At 42.9% G+C, this 23429-nt stretch overlaps 2 protein-coding genes across 3 annotated transcripts in view; one reads left to right on the plus strand and one right to left on the minus strand.

Moving 5' to 3' along the window:
* The window catches only part of LOC110530970 (adenylate cyclase type 1), a 52776-nt gene extending 41475 nt beyond the window's left edge, over window positions 1-11301 (minus strand). For both annotated transcript variants that reach the window (XM_036986062.2, XM_090182448.1), the window contains exon 1: window positions 6753-11301. In XM_036986062.2, coding sequence (XP_036841957.1) covers window positions 6753-7361 — 609 coding nt within the window. In that variant the 5' untranslated portion in view covers window positions 7362-11301. The remainder of the gene's footprint in view (window positions 1-6752) is intronic.
* The window catches only part of LOC110530432 (phosphatase and actin regulator 1), a 181699-nt gene that overhangs the window by 51701 nt on the left and 106569 nt on the right, over window positions 1-23429 (plus strand). The window lies entirely within an intron of this gene.

Genomic DNA, 23429 nt, shown 5'->3' on the forward strand with positions numbered 1-23429 from the left:
GCCTGACACAACGTTTTCCACCACCATCAACAAAACACCAAATGATGGAATTTCTCGTGGCAGAATGGTGTCACATCCCTCCCATAGAGTTCCAGACACTTGTAGAATCTATGCCAAGGAGCATTGAAGCTGTTCTGGCGGCTCGTGGTGGTCAAACGCCCTATTAAGACACTTTATGTCGGTGGTTCATTCAGTTACCTGCGTTATATCTTTAAAGGGGAAATCTGTGATTGCTACATCCATTTTTGGACTTTTAAATTCACATATACTGTATATCCATAGATTTTTAAAGAACATAATTTTTTTTTGTTAAATTGTCTTATCCCATCTGAACCCCAAATATAAACTTGTTTGACCTCTTTTGTTTGAAAACCATGTAATTGAAAACAAGCACTGTATAGCCTCAAAACATGACTAAAGCTATCATGGATGGTCAGTCCATGTATCGATGTATCAATAGCTCTGTCAATGAATTGTAGAGAGGTACAATTTCCCAGTCCTATCCCTCAGTGGTGGGTTGTCCGCTTTGTTATTGTTTGAACTGCAGATTGCCCCTTTAACGCATGAAGGGCCAGGTGAAGCTGAGGTATCAGAAACCATCTGGCCTAAACCCATAGCACGCTGACAGACTGATGCACTGTATAGATATAGGAAGAGAGAACAGCTGTACTGTACATTCACAAACATTATTTTGAAGCCAAATATAACGTATTTGCTTAGTCTTGTGTCATTACTCATTTGGAAACAATCAATAAATCAGTGTGTGTATGTGTATGATGAGTTACATCATTGGAAGCCAGCGACGCAGACAACTAAAGAGAGAGTCTGTCTGGGTGAAATAGTTGAGTGTTCTGCTTCATATAGGTAGGCCATCTTCCAGATATCACACGCCAAACTCTCCTTGGCACAGATGGGTCATTGTGTGTGTGTGTGTGTGTGTGTGTGTGTGTGTGTGTGTGTGTGTGTGTGTGTGTGTGTGTGTGTGTGTGTGTGTGTGTGTGTGTGTGTGTGTGTGTGTGTGTGTGTGTGTGTGTGTGTGTGTGTGTGTGTCAGCTGTGCTTCCAGCCGAGCATAGGACATGTAGGAGAGAACAACGGAACAACAGAACAACAGAGGCTGGAACAGTGAGTGTTTTCCATGTGGCTGGGCATGACTGGTCCTGGCACAGTGTGACCTTTACAACAACAAAACAAGGCCTGTACACAGAAGCACACATACACAAATACACACACACACACCCACTAGTCCATTAAAACTCAGGATAACCTCAGCCAGCCTTCCTCACCTGGAGCAATACTCAACATGGAATAATTTATTCCACAGACCCTGATTGGGGATTGGCCACTGGTGTTTACAAAGTCTACTGTAATATAGGTCATTGACAGAGTATGATGACTGGTGGCAAGAACAAGCATTTAGAAAACACAATACAGGCAACAGCAGCCAATGGGATAATTAGTTACACAGTACTGTACTGTGGGGTTTGTGATTGTATTTGATGAGGGCAAGCTTGATACTGTCAACCTGACTACCAACTGTTATAAACAGGGATCTGACCTGACCCCCAAGGCACAAGAAATCCATGGTCTCACAAGACTGCCATACAGACGACGACCCTCGAATATCCGTGAATGTGTTGGTGGACTCTTTTAACAGAAGTCAGCCAAATAACGGCTGCAGTGACTAATCAGGAGAGGGGAAAGAAAGAGTCGAGCTCAAGTCCTTCTCTCTCTGACTGAGGCAAGGCATGGCTATTGTTGGCTTGTTTACACCACCCATAGACACACTGAGGCTCTGAAGAGAAGGTGGTCTATAGGTCCTGTACGGTTACACCGCTGAGCTCATCTTCAGGATTAAGGGATTAGCTTTCCCTCCCCAGGCTGCACTCTGCTTCTGCTAGCACTGTCCTTCACACACTGTCTTCCTGGCCCACATACAGTATAGGCTACAGGCGTGAGATATTATAGGCCACATGCTAAAAAACAAAAAACACACACAACCTTAACCTGTAAGGAGAAGAACTAGAGCTGATTTGATAGAGCTCAACCTATCCAGAGAGAGAGAGAGAGAGAGAGAGAGAGAGAGAGAGAGAGAGAGAGAGAGAGAGAGAGAGAGGTAGAGAGAGAGGTAGAGAGAGAGGTAGAGAGAGAGGTAGAGAAAGAGAGAGAGGTAGAGAGGGAGGGAGAGAACGTGTTGAGATTGTCAAGACATTTTAGTTATTTCTGTTCTGAAATAACGTATCTAGCTTTGCAATGCCCTTTATTTAACTGTCTGGTTGTCTGGTATCTGGTTCAGATCCTCAACCTTGACCTACTTTGGTTCTGCATCAAGGATGTTTTATCCTCATCCTCTGAGGCCTAAGTGGACCAGATATTCCCTATGAAACAGAGGCATATGTGAACCCTGTCTGAACACTGTCTGTCTGCTCTCTCTGTGTGGTCCTGTTTGTTTTGTTTCACTCTGTGTTGGCGGTGTAGGATGATGTGAGGTTGGGTCATATTATTAGACATACACTCTCATATTAGCTTGATTTTCTATCAGACATGGCGGCTGATCACTTGATCTCAAAGGTGAGATTCCAGTAAATCTTGGATGTGCTTCAGAACAAGTATAATAAGTGAAGAGGCTTTCCATTTTCAGATAATGTGCACTGTGTTTTCATATTTGACATAGGCAGTTACAATATATAAATGGGGAATTGTACATTTGAACGGGAGTGTGTTTTCATAGATGATCCCCATTCCCACATCTTGTGTGATATTGAAATTCATACCATAGACCCAAGTCATATCAGTCACACAGACTATTTTGAAGTCAATGGTGTGAGACAGACACAGTTCTATAGGCTCTAGTTGATACTGCTCATTCGCCGGCCGCTACCACTCTCAGGCTTGAAACTGAGTATGCATGTCGCACATGGCTAGTCGAACGCCAAACGCTTCATTGAGACAATGTTGAAACATCAATCCATGGGGGCGAGTCAGTGGCACATTTTTATTTGTGCCGATGGAAAGCAGTTTTGACATATATTCATTGATTGATAGATTTTTTTATCGATCATTAGAATTCTTGATATCAATAATTCATGTTTTTTTATTGATGATTATATTATATATGTATATCAATAATTATATGATAATGACATTCATGAGAGCGGGATTGCATTTGCATGCTCCTACATACTGTTGCTAGTGAAAGTCTACACACCCCTTGCTGTCTTCACATTTTGCTGCCTTTTAAAATCATATCTAAAAAGAGATTACATTTGATCATTTTCCTGTAGATCTACACAAATTACTCCTCTTTTTAAAAATTGTAAGAACATTTTTGGAAAATTTTCCAAATTCATGATAAAATATGCTTTCAATGTATTGATTGAGTATGTCTTCACAGCCCATTAGGTAATACTTGGTGGAAGCACCTTTGGCAACCATTACAGCTGTGATTAATTTGGAATAAGATTATACTAACCTTGCACAACTCTTAGGGAATCATATCCATTATTTTTGTCAAAATGACTCAAGCTCAGTAAATTTGGTTGGGATTCACTGAGAGACTACTAAACCATTCAGGAACACTCAACACCTCTTAGAAAGCCATTGTGTTGATCTTTGGCATTAGCATTTGTGTAACTGTTCTGCTGAAAAATAAAACTATGGCAAGGTTAGGTTTTCAGCAGACTATTGCAGGATTTCCTCTAACTTTTCATCTGTCAAATGTATTTTGATGCTAACATACTCTCCAGCCCCTGCCGGAAACAAGCATACCCATAACATGATGCTACAATATTAGTCTTATTCAAAATGAATCACTAATGATGTTTCCACCAAGTATTAACTATGGCACACCATTTTTGATTCATTTTAATAAAATCTATCGAAGCAAAGTGTTAAAAAGAGTAGCAAAGTGCTTTTCTTTTTACTGATTTGCCTCATGATTTGTCAACTCGTGCACAATTTCTCTGTCCTTCACATCGGAGTGCTGCTGCATGCTCTGTGCGTGTCTTGACCAATCAGATTCACAGAAAGGTCACACGTGCCGGGCACAACACACAAAGCTGAAGGCTCGCTCTCCACTTTCCACCGGCATTTATTTAGCAAGCGTGATAACACATGATGAATGCCTACAGGTCAGGATACAGTCTCTAGGTCTGCCCTGCTGTTAAGCAGTTTTATTGACAGGGGTACAAACTAATGTTTATATCTGTTTAGCCGGCATACAGGCACCCTGTAACGCCTCCTCGATGGCATCAGCTGGAACTGTGTTCAGTGCGTAAGTGGGGTCCCACATGACCTTTCTGGCCAGTCTGGTGATGGTCTCATCAAAAAATGTCCTGGAGAGAGGAGGGAAGTGTCATGCCTACAATCTTCCTTGCTGTCTTGGTCAGTCTCAAAATGTGGGCTTTGAGCTGCACTGTCAGGTTACCAAATCACGTAACAATGCCATAGAGTAGGATTGACTCAATTGTGGATCTATAAAAGAGGAGCATGATCTTCTGGTTGACACAATAGACCCTGTGTCGACAAATGCAAGTGCTGTTGGACGCTTGAGAACACTCTCCACACGGATGCACCAGCACAGCCCACTGTCAATGTGGACTCCCAGGTACTATGAGTTCACCTGCTCAATGTGCTCTCTGTTTACCACTATGGGGCTGTGGTCCCCAATGGACTTAGGGTCAAGGATCATCTCCTCTGTTTTTTTCACATTCAGTTGTAGGTGATGTTCATCACACCAGCTGACGAATCCTTCAATCTCTGCCCTGTGGCCAGTGGTGTCAAAGACTTTGTTTAAGAGCCTGAGGACAGCAGTGTCGTCCAAGAACTGAACTATGTAGTTGTTGGGATGCCTGCAGGCGTAGTCCCCTACACAGCATGAAGCGTATTGGAGAACTTGGTGGAAGCACCATTGGCAGCTATTACAGGTGTGAATGATTTTGAATGAGATGAATATGTTTGTTACCGGCAGGGGCTGGGAGTACTGTATGTTAGGATCAAAATGAATTTGAAAGGAGCAAAGGGCAGGTAAAACATGAAGAGGAAAATCTGCCATAGTCTTCTGAAAACCTAACACTGCCATAGTTTTATTTTCAGCGAAACAATTAAAAAAAATATAATTTGAAAGATACAGCAGAACGGCTTTCCAAGATGTGCTGAGTGTTCCTGAATGGTCTAGTAGTCTCAGTCCTGATCTAAATCTGCTTGAAAATCAGAGACAAGAATTGAATATTGTTGTCTGGCAATTATTCCCAAACAAATATACTGAGCTTGAGTAATTTTGGCAAAAACAATGGATATTTTGCCCTTAGAGTTGTGTAAGGTTAGTAGAATCTTATTCCAAATGATTCCCAGCTGTGATGGCGGCCAAAAGTTCTTCCACCAAGTATTACCTCTGGGGTGTGAAGACACACTCAATCAATACATGCAATCAACACATTTTCATTTCTTACTTTTTAAAATTGTTTTGAAAAAAGGTTCTACAATTTTAAAAAGAGCAGTACGTTGTGTAGATCTATAGGAAAATAATAAAATGTAATCCATTTTTTGATTCATTTTCATAGCAGCAAAATGTGAAGACTGCAAGGGGTGTGTGGACTTTGACAAGCGACTGTATGTAGGAGCATGCAAATGGAATTCAGCCCCTATGAAGGTCATTATTATATGATTATTGATATCAACAAATTAATTATTTATATAAAAAAATATGAATTATTAATATAAAATATATATAAATATATGTTAAAACGGCTTTCCACATAATGTGATATATTTTAACATTACTCTTTTTTTTAACACACAAACAAACGTTAATTAATAAAATATGTAATCAGTCATCTCTCAAATGAAGGGGGTGATGACGCAATCTTTGCAAGAGGGAGGGAATCTGATTTCATTGGTCCTCAACTCGTGGCTGTCATTTCATTCATGATAAGTGAAGATAGTGATGAGTTGGCCTGCCCTGGAGCAGGTTAGTTTTGAAGGACTCCTTGCCATAGAAATGTACCTGTAAAAAGGTGACACACTTTCGTATGGCCATTTATCCCGAACTGAACTCAAGTGTTGACCAAAGTTAGCTCCTCAAACCTGCTTCGTGAGATACCCCTCTGCTCTACTGTCTGTAGTGGTTATCAAAATTCGCCTCACGTCATTGAAGTCCGAGTTTAGATTGAGCTACTGAGCACCTCTCCGTTCATCATCTCGCACAGCCTTGCACTTTCTACAAGCTACTGTAGAGTCGTGCAATTTCTACCAGCCTACTGTAGGCCTACATCCAGCACGCGCTCGTTATAAAAAATAAATGCATGGCTTGAGTTCACAATTGTTTCTATTCTACATAAATCTAAACCATTACATATAGAAACCTAAAATATATTTAATTTAAGAATTTAACTTTGTAGGTCTTCCACAAGCGAGACATTGTAGTACGGTGTGGCTCATTTGTTAGAGCATGGCAACGCCAGGGTTGTGTGTTCGACTCCCACGGGGGACCAGTATGAAAATGTATGCACTCACTACTGTAAATCGCTCTGGATACGAGTGTCTGCTAAATGACTGAAATGCATACGTATGAAAAACTGCCGGTCGCTGTCCAGTTTGACGGTGCTGAACTTCATATTGACATAGGCCTACTCATTGCTTCCTCTCGCGGATGTTATCCCTAATCGGTTCTTCATAAAAGCCGTTACCCATGCCTTGAACAGTCTGGTGGTTAACTATGTATACACACATACAAATTAGTATGCACCCACTTACCGTTCTCCATAATTTCTGCGTCTTGACTGTCACCGAGGTCGCTGTCACAATTACATGAGAGATGGCAATCATTATTCCAAACACTACTGCTAACAGAGTCCGCACGGGCAAGAGTGAGTAGGCGACGAATGTAACCAGCATGAGCTGCCACATGCCCTGCTCCGGGTTGGTCGGGGGCTCCAGCCCCACGGCTCCGAGAGAGAAGGGACAGCAGAGGAACGAGAAGGTGAAGGCGAAGAGCAAGGTCAGGTTGACGATCTGCTGGAGCTGGGTCACCTGTAGGTATTTGACGTTGGTGACAATGAAGAGGGATACGAAGACGATACAGTGGACAGGATGGGACCCCTTGGGGATGGTCAGATTGGGCCCGGAAAGCAACTCCACCACCGCCAGCGTCGATGCCATGATGATGAGCACCGCCAGGGCTTTGAGAGTGGACGTCTGCTCCAGCTTTAGGTTGTAGTTCTGGAACAGAGACTCCAGCTCCTTACAGTCGAACTCGTCTTCGCATGCAATGGTAGTCAGAGGGACGCCGGGTGGACAGTGGCTTTTCTTCCGCCGGGTTTTGACTTTCTGAAACGGAATTTCCTCCATGTCAGGGCCATTCATAAACGAGACACTGGACCACACAGCGCGCCACAGACCGACGCCGGGAAACAATCAAGCACGCAGCCGGCTAGAGGGGAGAGCGTCCCGAATCCCTATGGCTGGAAACTGGCGCACGCCACGCAGTATCCACAGGTTGAAATCTGTTGTTCGTGGAGATCAGTCACCAAGGAAACGTGCAATCATTTTCTCCCCTTCAGGAAGACTCCAAAAAGTAGGCTCTCGGCGGCTTTTGTTTCACTCCTGCGAGGAATACAGTGTGGAAACAGACTCGAGCACACGACGGTCGAGTTCTGAATCTGACAGCTTTTCGCTAGGCTTAGATTGGATCACGCCTGCGCATTATGAAGTGGAGATAAGACACGTATTAGTAACTCAACAGATCTCCAACACAAAACAGAGATTTGAGAGGTAGCTGGCACTACAGTCCCCACACAGAGCAAATAACTATCTTTCTCTGGGCTTAGTGAACTGTACTGTAGCCTATTTACTGTAGTTTTAAGTCAGAGAAGTATGTAGATTATTTCTTAGAAATATTAATTTGCACAAACTAAAGTAGACTACTGGGTTTCATATATACAAATGAAAACAGGTATGGCACTTCGGGGCCTATGCACAGAACACAATTAATGTCTGTGTATAACATGTATCAGCTAACAGGCATATAAATAACAAAATTGCTATATAACTGTTATATATTGGACTATAAAATGATATCCATTTTGATCCATTAATAGACTTTGTCCATTCCCCAATTAGAGAAACAGTAGCACATTCGCATATCTGTGAGCAGCTGTAAAAATAGCAATACACAAGGGAGGCCACCTGTGTATTTTTATATAGACAGATATATCACCTCTGCCAGGTGAAGAGAGTTGTTTGGAAGATTTCAGGAATCATCACAGTACTCATGGATGTGTGAATCCTTGTGCGTATTGCGTGTGTGTGTGTGTGTGTGTTTGTGTGTGTGTTCTGTGTGTCTGCATGCGTGCGTGCGTTTGTTTATGTGCATGAGTAAGAACGGAGGAAGGAGAGCATTTTTCATGTCTAAGTCATCTTTTTAAAGTTTAAAGTGAAGTTGTCATGTGTAGGAGAGCAGCTTGTGAGATCTGGAGAGGCAGAATGAACACCAAAAAAAAAGAAAAAAGCATGAGAGAAGGATAAATCCTAAATATCGCTTTGTCATTCTCCGTCTTCATCGCTCTCCTGTCTTGAACAAAAAAAGACCCAGTATTGCAGAGCTCACTTTAGAACGAACCCACAGTTCCCCTCTTCTCTCTCTGGTAAACTACAATATTATCCTAACCTAGAGAGGAACCAGGCTATGAGGGGTGGTCAGTCCTCTTCTGGCTGTGCCAGGTGAAGATCACAGTGGTTGTAGAGGGTGCAACAGGACAGCACCTCAAGAGGAAAAATGAACAGTTTAGGATTCCATAGCCGAAGGCAGAACAGTTGAAACTGGAACAGCAGCAAGGCCAGGTGGACTGGGGACAGCAAGGAGTCATCATGCCAGGTAGTCCTGACGCATGGTCCTAGGGCTCTCGTCCTCCGAGAGAGAGAAAGAGAGAATTAGAGAGAGCATACTTAAATTCACACAGGACACCGGATAAGACAGAAGAAGTACTCCAGATATAACAAACTGACCCTAGCCCCCCGACACAAACTACTGCAGCATAAATACTGGATGCTGAGACAGGAGGGGTCAGGAGACACTGTGGCCCCATCCGATGAGACGCCCGGACAGGGCCAAACAGAAAGGATATAACCCCACCCACTTTGCCAAAGCTCTACACAATATTGTGCTGTTGATGCCAGGTGCCATAGCAGTCTCTTTCTGCTGTAAAGCAGAGGGTCACCAAGCATGTGGCGCAGGTGATGGGGGACTTAATTTTGCAAAGAACACAGCGACGCCTCCATGCTGTGCCCTTTTGGCCCTGAGGCACATCCATGCCTGCAGAAATACATTTGGGCAGATGAACACCACTTGTGGCAGGAGCTGGATGAACCAGCTTCAGTGGGGGATGGAAACCTTGGCCCTGGGGGCTGCCATTCGGAGTCAGTGTCACTGTGAAAGAAAATGTTCAGTTAGAATAGTTTCACGTATGAGCCCTGTATCAACAGGTATAATAAACAGATAGAGGTTAGAGTACAGGGAATATAAGGTTGAATATATTATTATGACCTGCTAGATCTACTGTCTCTTTTATATTATGACATTTCAGCTAGATCTACTGTCTTTCTTATATTACAACAGACCAGCTGTATCTACTGTCTCCATTTCACTTTGGCCATTGTTGTGGGCCTGCCCTCTCCTCAACAGCCTCAAATAGGCTATTTCATGTGGGTTGGGGTGGGGCGGCAGACACATGCATCTCACATTTCATGACATTACATGTTTATATATTGCTTCTAAAATAAATAAACAATCACAAATAATATTTTATATTATTAATTTCAAACAAGGGCATTAGCATGATAAGAACTTACCAGTCCAAAACGATGTCCTCTCCGGTTCAAAAATATTCCTCCATAATCGCTAAATGAATCGTCCTACAACAATCTCTGTCTCACTTTCCCAATCAATTTATTCTAAAATTGTGTGTACATCTGTATATCTAGACTTAGATTTACCTTTCCCTGACTTAGTCGCCATAATGATTGATATATAAACAGCTGAATCTGTGCGTTTACCAAACAATGCAGTGCGTAATATGTGTTTCTCCTTCCAGTAGGAAACTTCAATAGCGAATGACTCTCGTTACGCTGGAGCTTACTACATGGGTTGGTCTTGCAACACATAAACATGACCTATTGCCGTTTAGCTCAGCTCATTGGCTATCTACCCAGCTAGATTTCAAGACGATCAGTGGTCATTGGGCTAAAAGACAGTCAATCAACGAAACAGCGGGCTAATCATTGGTGCACAATGATGTCATGACTTGTTGTCTTCAAATCGGTTTCTTTCAGTCAATATGTCCCGCGAAATGGCCCATCATGTTTTATTGTGTTACAAACAAACCAGTTGATTGCAGTGAAACCAAACATGACTGGAAAAGTCACGTTCTGTGTGGGTTGTTTATCTGGAATGTGTCGTCGAAAATGGAATGAGACGGAATTCACGACACAAGCGGGTTCACAAAATGTTTCGTGTTAGGCTATAAAAACTGATTTTATCAAACAAAAGATCATTCATTGTGTAACAATGAGCATTGGAATTGCAAACAGACGAAGATCGTCAAAGATAAACAATTTATTTTATTGCAGTTTGTGATGTTACGCCTGTGCTGGTTAAAATTGTTGGTTTTCATGGGGCTCTATGCTCAGATAATCGCATCGTATTCTTTCGCAGTAAATCATTTTTTAAATCTGACAGCGCAGTTGGATCAGTAAGATTCTAGGCATTCGATACATGTGAGACACTTGTATTTTCATGAATGTTTAATATGACTATTTATGTAGCGATCACCGTATGTTGTGGAATTTCAGCCCGCTTGCGTTGTTCCGTGCGCAGAGACGTTAAAGTAATGATGGACTGTCGTTTCTCTTTTCTTATTTGAGCTGTTCTTGTCATAATATGGACTTGGTCTTTTACCAAATAGGGCTATCTTCTGTATACCACCCCTACCTTGTCAAAACACAACTGATTTGCTCAAATGCATTAAGAAGGAAAGAAATTCCACAAATGAACTTTTAACAAGGCACAGCTGTTAATTGAAATGCATTCCAGGTGACTTCCTCACACATTTGGTTGAGAGAATGCCAGTAGTGTGCAAAGCTGTCATCAAGGCAAATAGTGACTACCTTGAAGAATCTAAAATATTACATCTCGTTTTTTATAACACTTTTTTGGTTACTACATGATTCCATATGTGTAATTTAATAGTTTTGATGTCTTCACTATTATTTTACAATGTAGAAAATAGTAAAAATAAAGAAAAACCCTTGAATGAGTCGGTGTGTCCAAACTTTTGATGGGTACTGTATATATTATGTATGTCTTAGTGAGGGTGTGAATACAATATAATTATGATTACAATATCCGGTTACTGCATTGAGCTAGCTGAGTGAAGAGAATAATTTCCTTCAAGCAGCCCCCTCTTCATTTTGCACTCTTGTATGTGTTTTATTGTATTTCATGGTCAAAGCAATGTAACACGAAAGCTCATGTTGTACACAGGTTATTACACAGGAGATCTAGATACTATCAGTCTGAATCAGACACAGCTAGGGAATTCAGAAACACGTGTCTCATCTTTAAAATTCTTTGGGGCTTCATGGTGTTGTAGCCACTCTCTGTCTCCCTCCTCTCCATCTCCCTCCACTCTTTCTCGCTCTCCCTCTTTCTCTCCCTCTTACTCTCCTCTCACTCACCCTCTCCTTCTCTCCCCAACTGTCACTCTCCCCCCACCCCCCCACCCCCCTCTCGCTCCATCTCCTCCTATCCAGCTGCTTGGCATTCAGAAGGTAGCTCCTCCTCAGTCATTACCAGGAGAAGATTAGTCATCCATCAGAGGCAAAATGACAGCCACACACACACACACACACACACACACACACACACACACACACACACACACACACACACACACACGCCATGACCCATCTGTGCCAGGGGGAGGTTGGCGTGCAATAGCTCAAAGATGGCCTACCTATGTAAAGCAGAACACTCAACTATTTCACCCAGACAGACACTCTCTTCAGTTGTCTGCATCGTTGGCTTCGAATGATGAAACTCACTCTGAATAAGTGATTATGCCATAACATGCAAACAGAGAGACGATGCACAGGATGTTGATGTTGTGGTGGAAGGAAGAAAAGAGACAAGAAAATTTGTTAGGGTTTGTGTAACATTGGAATTTCAATTCAGTTCCTTAACTGACTGTACTGAAATGGCATTGACCCCAACCCAAGTATACAGTAAATCACAACCGTTATTCCAACAATCACACACCATATGATGACCTATTTCTGGTTCACATCTAGGGATCACCAACTCCTCAGCATGACAATGAGAGGCCAAGGATGTGCCCCAAATTGCACCAAATTCCCTATGGTACGCTACTTTTGACCAGAGATATGGTCAACAGTAGTGCACTACATAGAGAATAGGGTGTCATTTGGGACAGAGCCGGAGTGTGCATCTGTCAACTGCACAGACCTCAGACAGCCTCTGGGCTCCTTCCCCAAAGGGCTTGGGCTTGGCACTGCTTTTCATCAGTGACATTTCAACACCTCGCTGGCCTAAAGAAGTACAAAGATGTGGGACTCAGGATGTAGACCACAAATTATTATGAGCCTGACATTCTGTCTTACATGTCTTGAACATATTGCTGCTCGGTAGTAGCTACTGTACATCCTCATGTAATAGTTTCATTATTACTGACACAGACAGATGGACAGGAAGACAGACAGACATACAGACAGGCAGACAGTCTAAGTTGGATGAACAGTATCTGATTAATCTGCTGTTTAAATATCTGGTATACACATGATGAATATTGCATCAATGGCTTTCATGGATTTTCAATTTTCAACCTCAATAAAAATTAAAAAAATACTCTGAACTTCAATCCCCATGCATTCTATAGATGGATGTAAAAAGGGATGACGACGAAGAGAACAAACAGATGCCAGTGAAAATTAACTAATTGTGTTGTGGTGCGTTAACAGACGATTTAAATGGCTGCTTCTGGTATCAGTTAAGCAGTTGAGATTGGCCCCTGGATAGAGACATACATGAGGAACTCCTTAGAAATGTTTATTTTTAGAACAACCGGTTGTCTGAGCTGCCTGTTACACTCTAAAAACATCCCCCACTCTAGGTTAGGCTCACACGCACGCACACAACCACACACACACAACCACACACACACACACACACACACACACACACACACACACACACACACACACACACACACACACACACACACACACACACGCGCACACACACACACACACACACACACACACGCACACACACACACACACACACACACACACACACACACACACACACACACACACACACACACACACACACACACACACACACACACACACACACACACACACACACGTGCTGCTGCTCATAGTAATCTTCTCCATCTCCCTTCTCTAGCCCTTCTATGAACTGCCTCTGTTTATGTTATTGGGCAACAATAACACAGGTTCATTACTAATCCACAAAGTCACTATGGAAGAGAAGGGGGAGTGAGAAAGAGAAAAACAGAGCAAGAGAGCAAGAGAGAGAGATCTGGTGAGTAAACTGATAAACTAAGGTGTCTTGTACCCACCTGTATTTCCCTTTATTGGGCAGAGGCTAGAGGTTCTGGGTAGTGAGGCTAGGCTGATTGGGAGGGAGTTGTTTTTAAGACAGGCTGAGAATGGGGCTCAGGTGCAGGCTAATCTCCTCCAAAGCTAGGATAATTAGGATCAAGGCTAGCGGCCACCTAATTATTGATCATGGCCACAAACCCTGGCCTGCCTCAGAACCCAGTCTGGACACTCACAGGATAAAAGCAGAGCATAGGACATGAAAGAAACCGACATGAAAGAAACCGACACGTCAATTGATTCAAATCAAATTTTATTTGTCACATGCTCCGAATACAACAAGTGTAGTCCTTACCATGAAATGCTTACTTACAAGCCCTTACAACCAACAATGTAGTTTAAAAAAAATAAGAGTTAAGAAAAATATTTACTAAATAAACTAAAGTAATAAATAAAAGAGCAACAATAACGAGGCTATATACAGGGGGTAGCAGCGGCATAAGAAAAAAGGAGGGGGGGGGGGGGGTCAATGCAAATAGTCTGGGTAGCCATTTGACTAGCTGTCCAGCAGTCTAATGATTTGTGGATAGGATAGAAGCTGTTAAGAAGTCTCTTGGACCTAGACTTTGCACTCTGGTACCGCTTGTCATCCAGTAGCAGAGAAAACAGTCTATGACTAGGGTGGCTGGAGTCTTAGGCAATTTTTTGGGCCTTCATCTGACACTGCCTGGTATAGAGGGCCTGGATGGCAGGAAGCTTGGCTCCAGTGATGTACTGGGCCGTACGCACTACCCTCTGTAGTGCCTTGCGGTCGGAGGCCGAGCAGTTGCCATAGCAGGCGGTGACGCAACCAGGATGCTCTCGATGGTGCAGCTGTAGAACTTTTTGAGGATCTGAGGACCCCTGAGGGGGAATAGGTGTTGTCGTGCCCTCTTCACAACTGTCTTGGTGTGTTTGGACCATGATAGTTTGTTGGTGATGTGGACACCAAGGAACTTGAAGCTCTGAACTAGCTCCACTACAGTCCTGTCGATGAGAATGGGTGTGTGCTCGGCCCTCCTTTTCCTGTAGTCCATGATCAACTTCTTCATCTTGATCACGTTGAGGGGGAGGTTGTTGTCCTGGCACCACACTGCCAGTTCTCTGACCTGCTCCCTATAGGCTGTCTCATCGTTGTCGGTGATCAGGTCTCCAACCGTTGTCATCTGCAAACTTAATGAGGGTGTTGGAGTCTTGCTTGGCCACACAGTCATGGGTGAACAAGGAGTACAGGAGGGGACTGAGCACGCACCACTGAAGGGCCCCTGTGCTAAGGATCAGCGTGGCAAATGTGTTGTTTCCTACGCTTGCCACCTGGGGGAGGTCTGTCAGGAAGTCCACGATCCAGTTGCAGAGGGAGGTGTTTAGTACCAGGGTCCTTACCTTAGTGATGAGCTTTGAGAGCACTATGGCGTTGAACACTGAGCTGTAGTCAAGGAACAGCATTCTCACGTAGGTGTTCATTTTGTCCAGGTGGGAAAGGGCAGTGGTGAATGCAACAGAGATTGCATAATCTGTGGATCTGTTGGGGCGGTATGCAAATTGGAGTGGATCTAGGGTTTCTGGGATGATGATGTTGATGTGAGCCATGACCAGCCTTTCAAAGCACTTCATGGCTACAGACGTGAGTGCTCTTGGTCAGTAGTCATTTAGGCAGGTTACCTTGGTATTCTTGGGCACAGGGACTATGGTGGTCTGCTTGAAACATGCAGGTATTACAGACTCAGCCAGGGACAGGTTGAAAATGTCAGAGAAGAGACTTGCCAGTCAGAGTACAAGTCCTGGTCATCCGTCATCCACACCCCCTCCCAAAATGGCTGCTGTGCCCTTTTTTCCCCCTTGCATTACTTGACATATATTACTTGACAAAGATGACTGCTATGGTGTGTGGTCATCCACACCCCCTCCCAAAATGGCTGCTGTGCCATTTTTTCCCCTTACATTACTTGACATAGATCCAAAAAAACTAGATGTGTAAGTCCAGAACTGGCATAGTCCTTTAATGGGTCCTTTAAGACAATGGGGCAGATATTGTATGTTGACCTGTTGACCTGAATGTTGACCTGTCTTACTCACATTGGTTACCAGGAGCGTGATCACACAGTCATCTGAAACTAGTTGTGCTCTCATGCATGCTTCATTGTTGCTTGCCTCTAAGCGCGCATAGAAGTCATTTAGCTCGTCTGTTTGGCTTGTGTCACTGGGCAGCTTGCAGCTGGGCTTCCCTTTGTCATCTGTAATAGTTTGCAAGCTCTGCCACATCCAACGAACGTCAGAGCCAGTGTTGTGTCTTAGTCCTGTATTTACGCTTTCCCTCTTTGATGGTTCATCTGAGGGCATAGCGGGATTTCTTATAAGCGTCGGGTTAGAGTACCGCTCCTTGAAATTGGCAGCTCTACCTTTTAGCTCAGTGCGGATGTTGCCTGTAATCAAAGGCTTCTGGTTGGGGTATGTACGTACGGTCACTGTAGGGACAACGTCATCAATGCACTTTTTGATGAAGCCGGTGACTGATGTGGTATACTCCTCAATGCCATCGGACCGAGTCCCGGAACATATTCCGGTCTGTGCTAGAAGAGAGTCCTGTAGCTTAGCATCTGTGTCATCTCACCACTTCCGTATTGAGCGAGTCACTGATATTTCCTGCTTTAGTTTTTCCTTCTAAGCAGGAATCAGGTTGATAGAATTATGGTCAGATTTGCCAAATGGAGGGTGAGAGAGAGCTTTGTATGTGTCTCTGTGTGTGGAGTAAAGGTGGCCTCGAGTTTTTTCCCCTCTAGTTGCACATGTAACATGCTGATAGAAATGAGGAAAAATGCATTTAAGTTTCCCTGCATTAAAGTTCCTGGTCACTAGGAACGCTGCCTCTGGATGAGCATTTTATTGTTTGCGTATGGCTGTTAGGATGGATGGTAGAGGCGGGTTACCCGCTTAGTGTACGCTGGTAGTCGGAAAGAAAGTACAGGGAGTGAATTTAGTAATAAATGTAACACAAGTTGCGTACAGACATGAAGCACAGAAACAGAATCAATAACGCCTGGGGAATTAACCATTCGGAGTGACAGATATAGGGGAGGTAATCAGGAAGGTGATGGAGTCCAGGTGAGTCACATGAAGCGCAGGTGCGTGTAACGACGGTGGCAGGTGTGAGTAATGATGAGTAAACTGGCGACAACGAGCACCAGAGATGAGGAGCAGGAGTAGACGTGACAGTACCCCCTCCCTGACGTGCGGCTCCAGCCGCAGGACACCAGCCAGAAGGACGGTCCCAAGGACTAGGAACCTGTAGAGCCACGGCTCGTTAAAGAAAAAATCTTCGTACAGTTCGAGCTAAGTAATCGCTGTTCTGATGTCCAGAAGCAATTTTTGCACATAAGAGACGGTGGCAGAAACATTATCTACAAAATAAGTTACAAACAACGTTAAAAAACACAGAAAATAGCAGAATTGGTTAGGAGCCCGTAAAACGGCAGGCGTCTCCTCCGGCGCCATTCTTCTTCAATTGATAGAATGGATGAGTTGTATAGGACTTGAACAGGCTCTGTTCTATTTTCTTCCATTTTAATCTGTACATTGGAATTATATCCAGGTATTATCATGATGCATTAAGTGCTACCAGGTTTTATTGAAAGCAAAAAAATGCATGTTAATTTGTTACATTATGTTAATATGTTACATTATGTTAATCTTGTACATTATAATAATGTTTTACATTATGTTTATATACTGAACAAAAATATAGACACAACATGCAACAATTTCAACGATTTTACTGAGTTACAGTTCAAATTCAGTGAATTAGGCCCTAATCTATGGATTTCACACAACTGGGCAGGGGCGCAGCCATGGGTGGACCTGGGAGGGCGTAGGCCCACCCAGTTGGGAGCCAGGCCCAGCCAATCAAAATTAGTTTTTCCACACAAAAGGGCTTTATTACAGACAGAAATACCTCAGTTTCATCCAGGTGCCTGGTCTCAGACGATCCCGCATGTAAAGAAGCCGGATGTGGAGGTCTTGGGCTGGCATGGTTGTGAGGCCGGTTGGATGTCCTGCCAAATTCTCTAAAATGACATTGGAGGTATGCAGCATGTCAACATGCTAATTGCACGCTCATTCAAAACTTGAGACATATGTAGCATTGTGCAGTGTGACAAAACTGCACAATTTAGACTGGCCTTTTATTGTCCCCCAGCACAAAGTGCACCTGTGTAATGATCGTGCTGTTTAATCAGCTTCTTCATATGCCACATTTCTCAGGTGGATGGATTATCTTGGCTTATCTTGGGCCTCCCGGGTGGTGCAGTGGTTAAGGGCGACCAGAGACTCTGGGTTCGTGCCCAGGCTCTGTCGTAACCTGCCACGCCCGGGAGGTCAGTGGGGCGACACAAAATTGGCCTAGCGTCATCCGGGTTAGGGAGGGTTTGGCCGGTAGGGATATCCTTGTCTCATCGCGCATCAGCGACTCCTGTGGCGGTCCGGGCGCAGTGTGCGCTAACCAAGGTTGCCAGGTGCACGGTGTTTCCTCCGACACATTGGTGCGGCTGGCTTCCGGGTTGGATGCGCGCTGTGTTAAGAAGCAGTACGGCTTGGTTGGGTTGTGTATCGGAGGACGCATGACTTTCGACCTTCGTCTCTCCCGAGCCTGTACGGGAGTTGTAGCGATGAGACAAGAGAGTAGCTACTAACAATTGGATACCACGAAATTGGGGAGAAAAAGGGGGTAAAATTCATTTACATTTTTATTTTTTTAAATAACTGGAATATAAATAAATTTGTTCACAACATTTTAGAGAAATAAGCTTTTTGTGTGTATGGAAGATTTCTGGGATCTTTTATTTCAACTCATGAAATATGGGACCAACACTTTACATGTTGCGTTTATATTTTTGTTCAGTGTACATTGCTCTTCTCATTTTCCACATACCTTGACAAACCTGTGTCTTGTTTTTGTTGTTGTCTTATTTGTCTTGTTTTTGTTGTTGTTCTGAACGTCACATTTGTTTACCTGACCCTATGACAACCAGTCTTTATGACTGTTGACCCTCATCCACTTAGATCACATAACTTCCTGCACAATCTTCTCTCGGTCTCCCTAGTCAAGGTCCCCAATATATCTACACTAGAAATAAACCATATCTGACTCATAGGTGTTACCTCTATTATTGCCATCAGACACCAATTTATAGGTATTTTCTATTCCTCATTTTTCCTCTTCCTCTATCTGTTCCTCTCTCTCTCTCTCTCTCTCCCCCTCTTTCTCTATGTGTGCCTCTGTGTGACTCTGCGAGGGGGTGTGTGTGTGGCCTCCCATGTTCAGGGTAAGACCAACCTTGCACTGTATTTCAGTTCAGCATCGGGCACGTGGAGCAAAGCCCTGGAGGGAGGAGACAGGGCACATGGGCAAGCACACACACAGTGACTGGCCTCTCCTAGATTACTTGACCTATCAGCAGCATTAAGAGGATTCTCCTGTCTATTGATCCAACCTAAGCTAGAGTACACACACACACATGCACACATACACACAATGTATGGCAGAGGGAATTCGTTTTGGAGCCTTTTAGGTCTACTGGGTTTTGATCATTAGCACTTCATTAGCGCATAGAAGTCCTCATACAAGTCCTCACAGGTAAAGTCCTCATACAAGTCCTCACAGGTAAAGTCCTCATACAAGTCTTCACAGGTAAAGTCCTCATACAAGTCCTCACAGGTAAAGTCCTCATACAAGTCCTCACCGGTAAAGTCATCATACAAGTCCTCACAGGTAAAGTCCTCATACAAGTCCTCACAGGTAAAGTCCTCATACAAGTCCTCACAGGTAAAGTCCTCATACAAGTCCTCACCGGTAAAGTCATCATACAAGTCCTCACAGGTAAAGTCCTCATACAAGTCCTCACAGGTAAAGTACTCATACAAATCCTCACAGGTAAAGTCCTCATACAAGTCCTCACAGGTAAAGTCCTCATACAAGTCCTCACAGGTAAAGTCCTCATACAAGTCCTCACAGGTAAAGTCCTCATACAAGTCCTCACAGGTAAAGTACCCACTCCATAAAATAATATGTTATCCTCTAGCAATAGGAAATAGCCTCCTGCTTTGGGGTCTGGAATGCACACGCTGATGTAGAATAGGCCCAGATTAATAATCCCAGTTCTGTTTCTGGCTGTTTCTCCAGATTGGATTTTTGGACTGAAATCCTCTAGGCAATAACTAATACACAGTTTGTTAGGAAGAACAAATATTACTCTAGAAAGAAAAACTGCTGCTATTTTTAGGCAGCCTAAGCTTTTTAGCGAGTCACTTTGTTTACACACTGATTTCCTGCTTGGTAGCCTAATTAATCTAGAAATCAATAGAAATAGAAATAAACAAGCATGCACATATACTAAAAATGTATGGACTCACTGTAATGTGAATTGATTTATGGATATTAGAGTTGGCAGTGTGACTGGTACTACCATAATTATAAAGCATCTCAGAGTAAGAGTGCTGATTTAGGATCAGGTCCGCCCTGTTCATGTGCTCTTGTTCAATATTATCCTAAAGTTAAAACTGATCCTAGGTCAGCAGCACTACTACTCTCAGATAGTTCACATTGGTCTCCACCCTAGGAGCGGCAGGGTAGCCTAGTGGTTAGAGCGTTGGACTAGCAAACCGAAAGGTTGCAAGTTCAAATCCCCAAGCTGACCAGGTACAAATTCTACCCCTGAACAGGCAGTTAACCCATTGTTCCTAGGCTGTCATTGAAAATCAGAATTAGTTCTTAACTGACTTGCCTAGTTAAATAAAGATAGAAAAAAATACGTCAGTCAACTGCTTGAACAGAGGAACTGGATGAGTTGAGAGATGCACCAACAGATGCCAAGCTATTAGAAGGGGTTAAAGTAGAGAACTGTGTTGTGATGATGATGTATACTACTGAAGTAACGAGGCTTCTTTTATCTCTGGTGCCTGGGATTTGTGTCACCCGTATGTGGGGTTGGTTAATTATAATTCTGTACTTTAGTTCTAATTCCGCATTGACATTTTGTTCTCGTCATCACAAGCATATCGAATCCCTTGCCTGACAAAAGAAAAGCCTCACTTCTATCGTACTCTGTTGAATATTGGATTGCAATTAAAACATGTGAACTGTAACCCTGTTCCGATGGCACTTAAAGTGTTTGTTGTATTGTATTAGTGTTATCACAGATACTGTAGATATCACTGTTTAGCAGTCACACACGTTAATTAATGACAGGAAATTCATTCATTCAATATTACATTTCAAACACGTTTGGAGCATCTGAAATGTAAATTCATGATGGTTTGGCAACACATTTGACTTATGTTTTCCTTTTAGGTTTCAATTGATTTGAGATATTATGGAAATTTAATATTTTTGAAGTTTCCTAGGCTATAGGCTATTTTGATACTCTGTCTCTGATATAATGACCGTTCTGTTTCAATCTCTGAGTCTGGCTTTTACTGCTCTTTGTCGTTTCTCTCTGAATCATGTTGCTTTTCCTCTGCCATTGTGAAATATTGTGCTCTCTCTTTGTTCTTATGGGCCATTCACTATCACTAAGATGACAAAAATAATTTGCACTAACGCCTGGACAATGGGCAGTGGGACTTGCATGCAACTCTGCTATAATCACTGATGATCACTTGTTGACAGCTAGCATAAACACAGACTTAGCCTGAGGTCCAATGAGCAAGAGCCTGAACGTTGGGTTTTGCTTGGTATTCTATTCCCTTATTTATTCCCACCTGTGTGTGTATGAGAGAGAGAAATAGAGAGAGAGAAAGAGATAAAGAGATAGAGACCAGCCGCAGCCTCCCCTGCATAGTTGTGAAGCTGATTGACGGTTACTATGAATAGAAAGTACCTACAGTGCCAGTCAAAAGTTTGGACACACCTACTCATTCCAGGGTTTTTCTTTATTTTTAACTATTTTCTACATTGTAGAATAATAGTGAAGACATCAAAACTATGAAATAACACATATGGAATCATGTAGTAACCAAAAAAAGTGTTAAACAAGTCAAAATGTATTTTATGTTTTATATTCTTCAAAGTAGTCACCCTTTGCCTTGATGACATCTATGCACACTCTTGGCATTCTCTCAATCAGCTTCATGAGGTAGCCACCTGGAATGCATTTCAATTGACAGGTGTATCTTGTTAAAAGTTCTTTTGTGGAATGTATTTTCTTCTTAATGCGTTTGAGCCAGTCAGTTGTGTTGTGACAAGGTAGGGGTGGTACACAGAAGATAGCCCTATTTGGTAAAATACCAAGTCCATATTAGTAAAGTTTCTTCAAAGGCAGTCGCAAAAACCATCAAGCGCTGTGATAAAACTGGCTCTCATGAGGACCGCCACAGAAAAGGAAGATCCAGAATTACTTCTGCTGCAGAGGTTAAATTCATTAGAGTTACCAGCCTCAGAAATTGCAGCCCAAATAAATGCTTTACAGAGTTCAAGTAACAGACACATCTCAACATCAACTGTTCCCACGGAGACTGAGTGAATCAGGACTTCATGGTCGATTGCTGCAAAGAAACACAACTAAACGACACCAATAAGAAGAATAGAATTGCCTGGACAGAGAAACACGAGCAATGGACCATTGGAAATCTGTCCTTTGGTCTGATGAGTCCACATTTGAGATTTTTGGTTCCAACCGCCATGTCTTTGTGAGAAGCAGAGTATGTGAACGGATGATCTTTGCAAGTGTGGATCCCACTGTGAAGCATGGAGGAGGAGGTGTGATGGTGTGGGGGTACTTTGCTGGTGACACTGTCAGTGATTTATTTAGAATTCAAGGCACACTTAACCAGCATGGCTACCACAGCATTCTGCAGCGATACGCCATCCCATCTGGTTTGCACTAAGTGAGACTATCATTTGTTTTTCTACAGGACATTGACCCAAAACCTCCAGGCTGTGTAAGGGATATTTGAACAAGAAGGATGGTGATGGAGTGCTGCATCAGATGATCTGGCCTTCACAATCACCCGACCTCAACCCAATTGAGATGGTTTGGGATGAGTTGGACCGCAGAGTGAAGGAAAAGCAGGCAACAAGTGCTCAGCATTTGTGGGAACTCCTTCAAGACTTTTGGAAAAGCATTATCTCAAGCTGGTTGAGAGAATGCCAAAAGTGTGCAAAGATGCAAAGGGTGACTACTTTGAAGAATATAAAACATAAAATACATTTTGATTTGTTTAACGCTTTTATGGTTACTACATGACTCCATATGTGTTATTTCATAGTTTTCATGTCATCACTACTATTCTACAATGTAGAAAATATAAAAAAATAAAGGAAAACCCTTGAATGAGTAGGTGTGTCCAAACTTTTGACTGGTACTGTACATCAACTTCTGCTTGTCTGTTAGAATATTTCACAGCAATGTTGAAATGTGATTTTCTTTTTACACAAAGTGGCACCTTGTTTTGTAGGTAATTGAAATAATATCTGTCTTCACTAAGCTACCATGCTCTTTGAATGGGTCAAATTCATGGTGTGTTTTTGCTGAACTGGATAGCTCTGACAGTCCTATCAGTTTGCATAAAGAGAAACCCGCTTACACACACACACACACACACACACACACACACACACACACACACACACACACACACACACACACACACACACACACACACACACATACATACACACACACACACACACACAAACACAAACACACACACACACACACACCCTGTCTCCTGGTCAATTTCCTTTTCATTCAAATAGACACAAGG

Source organism: Oncorhynchus mykiss, chromosome 8 (genome assembly GCF_057628025.1).
Source record: "Oncorhynchus mykiss isolate SJ-2025 chromosome 8, ASM5762802v1, whole genome shotgun sequence".
Lineage (NCBI taxonomy): Eukaryota > Metazoa > Chordata > Actinopteri > Salmoniformes > Salmonidae > Oncorhynchus > Oncorhynchus mykiss.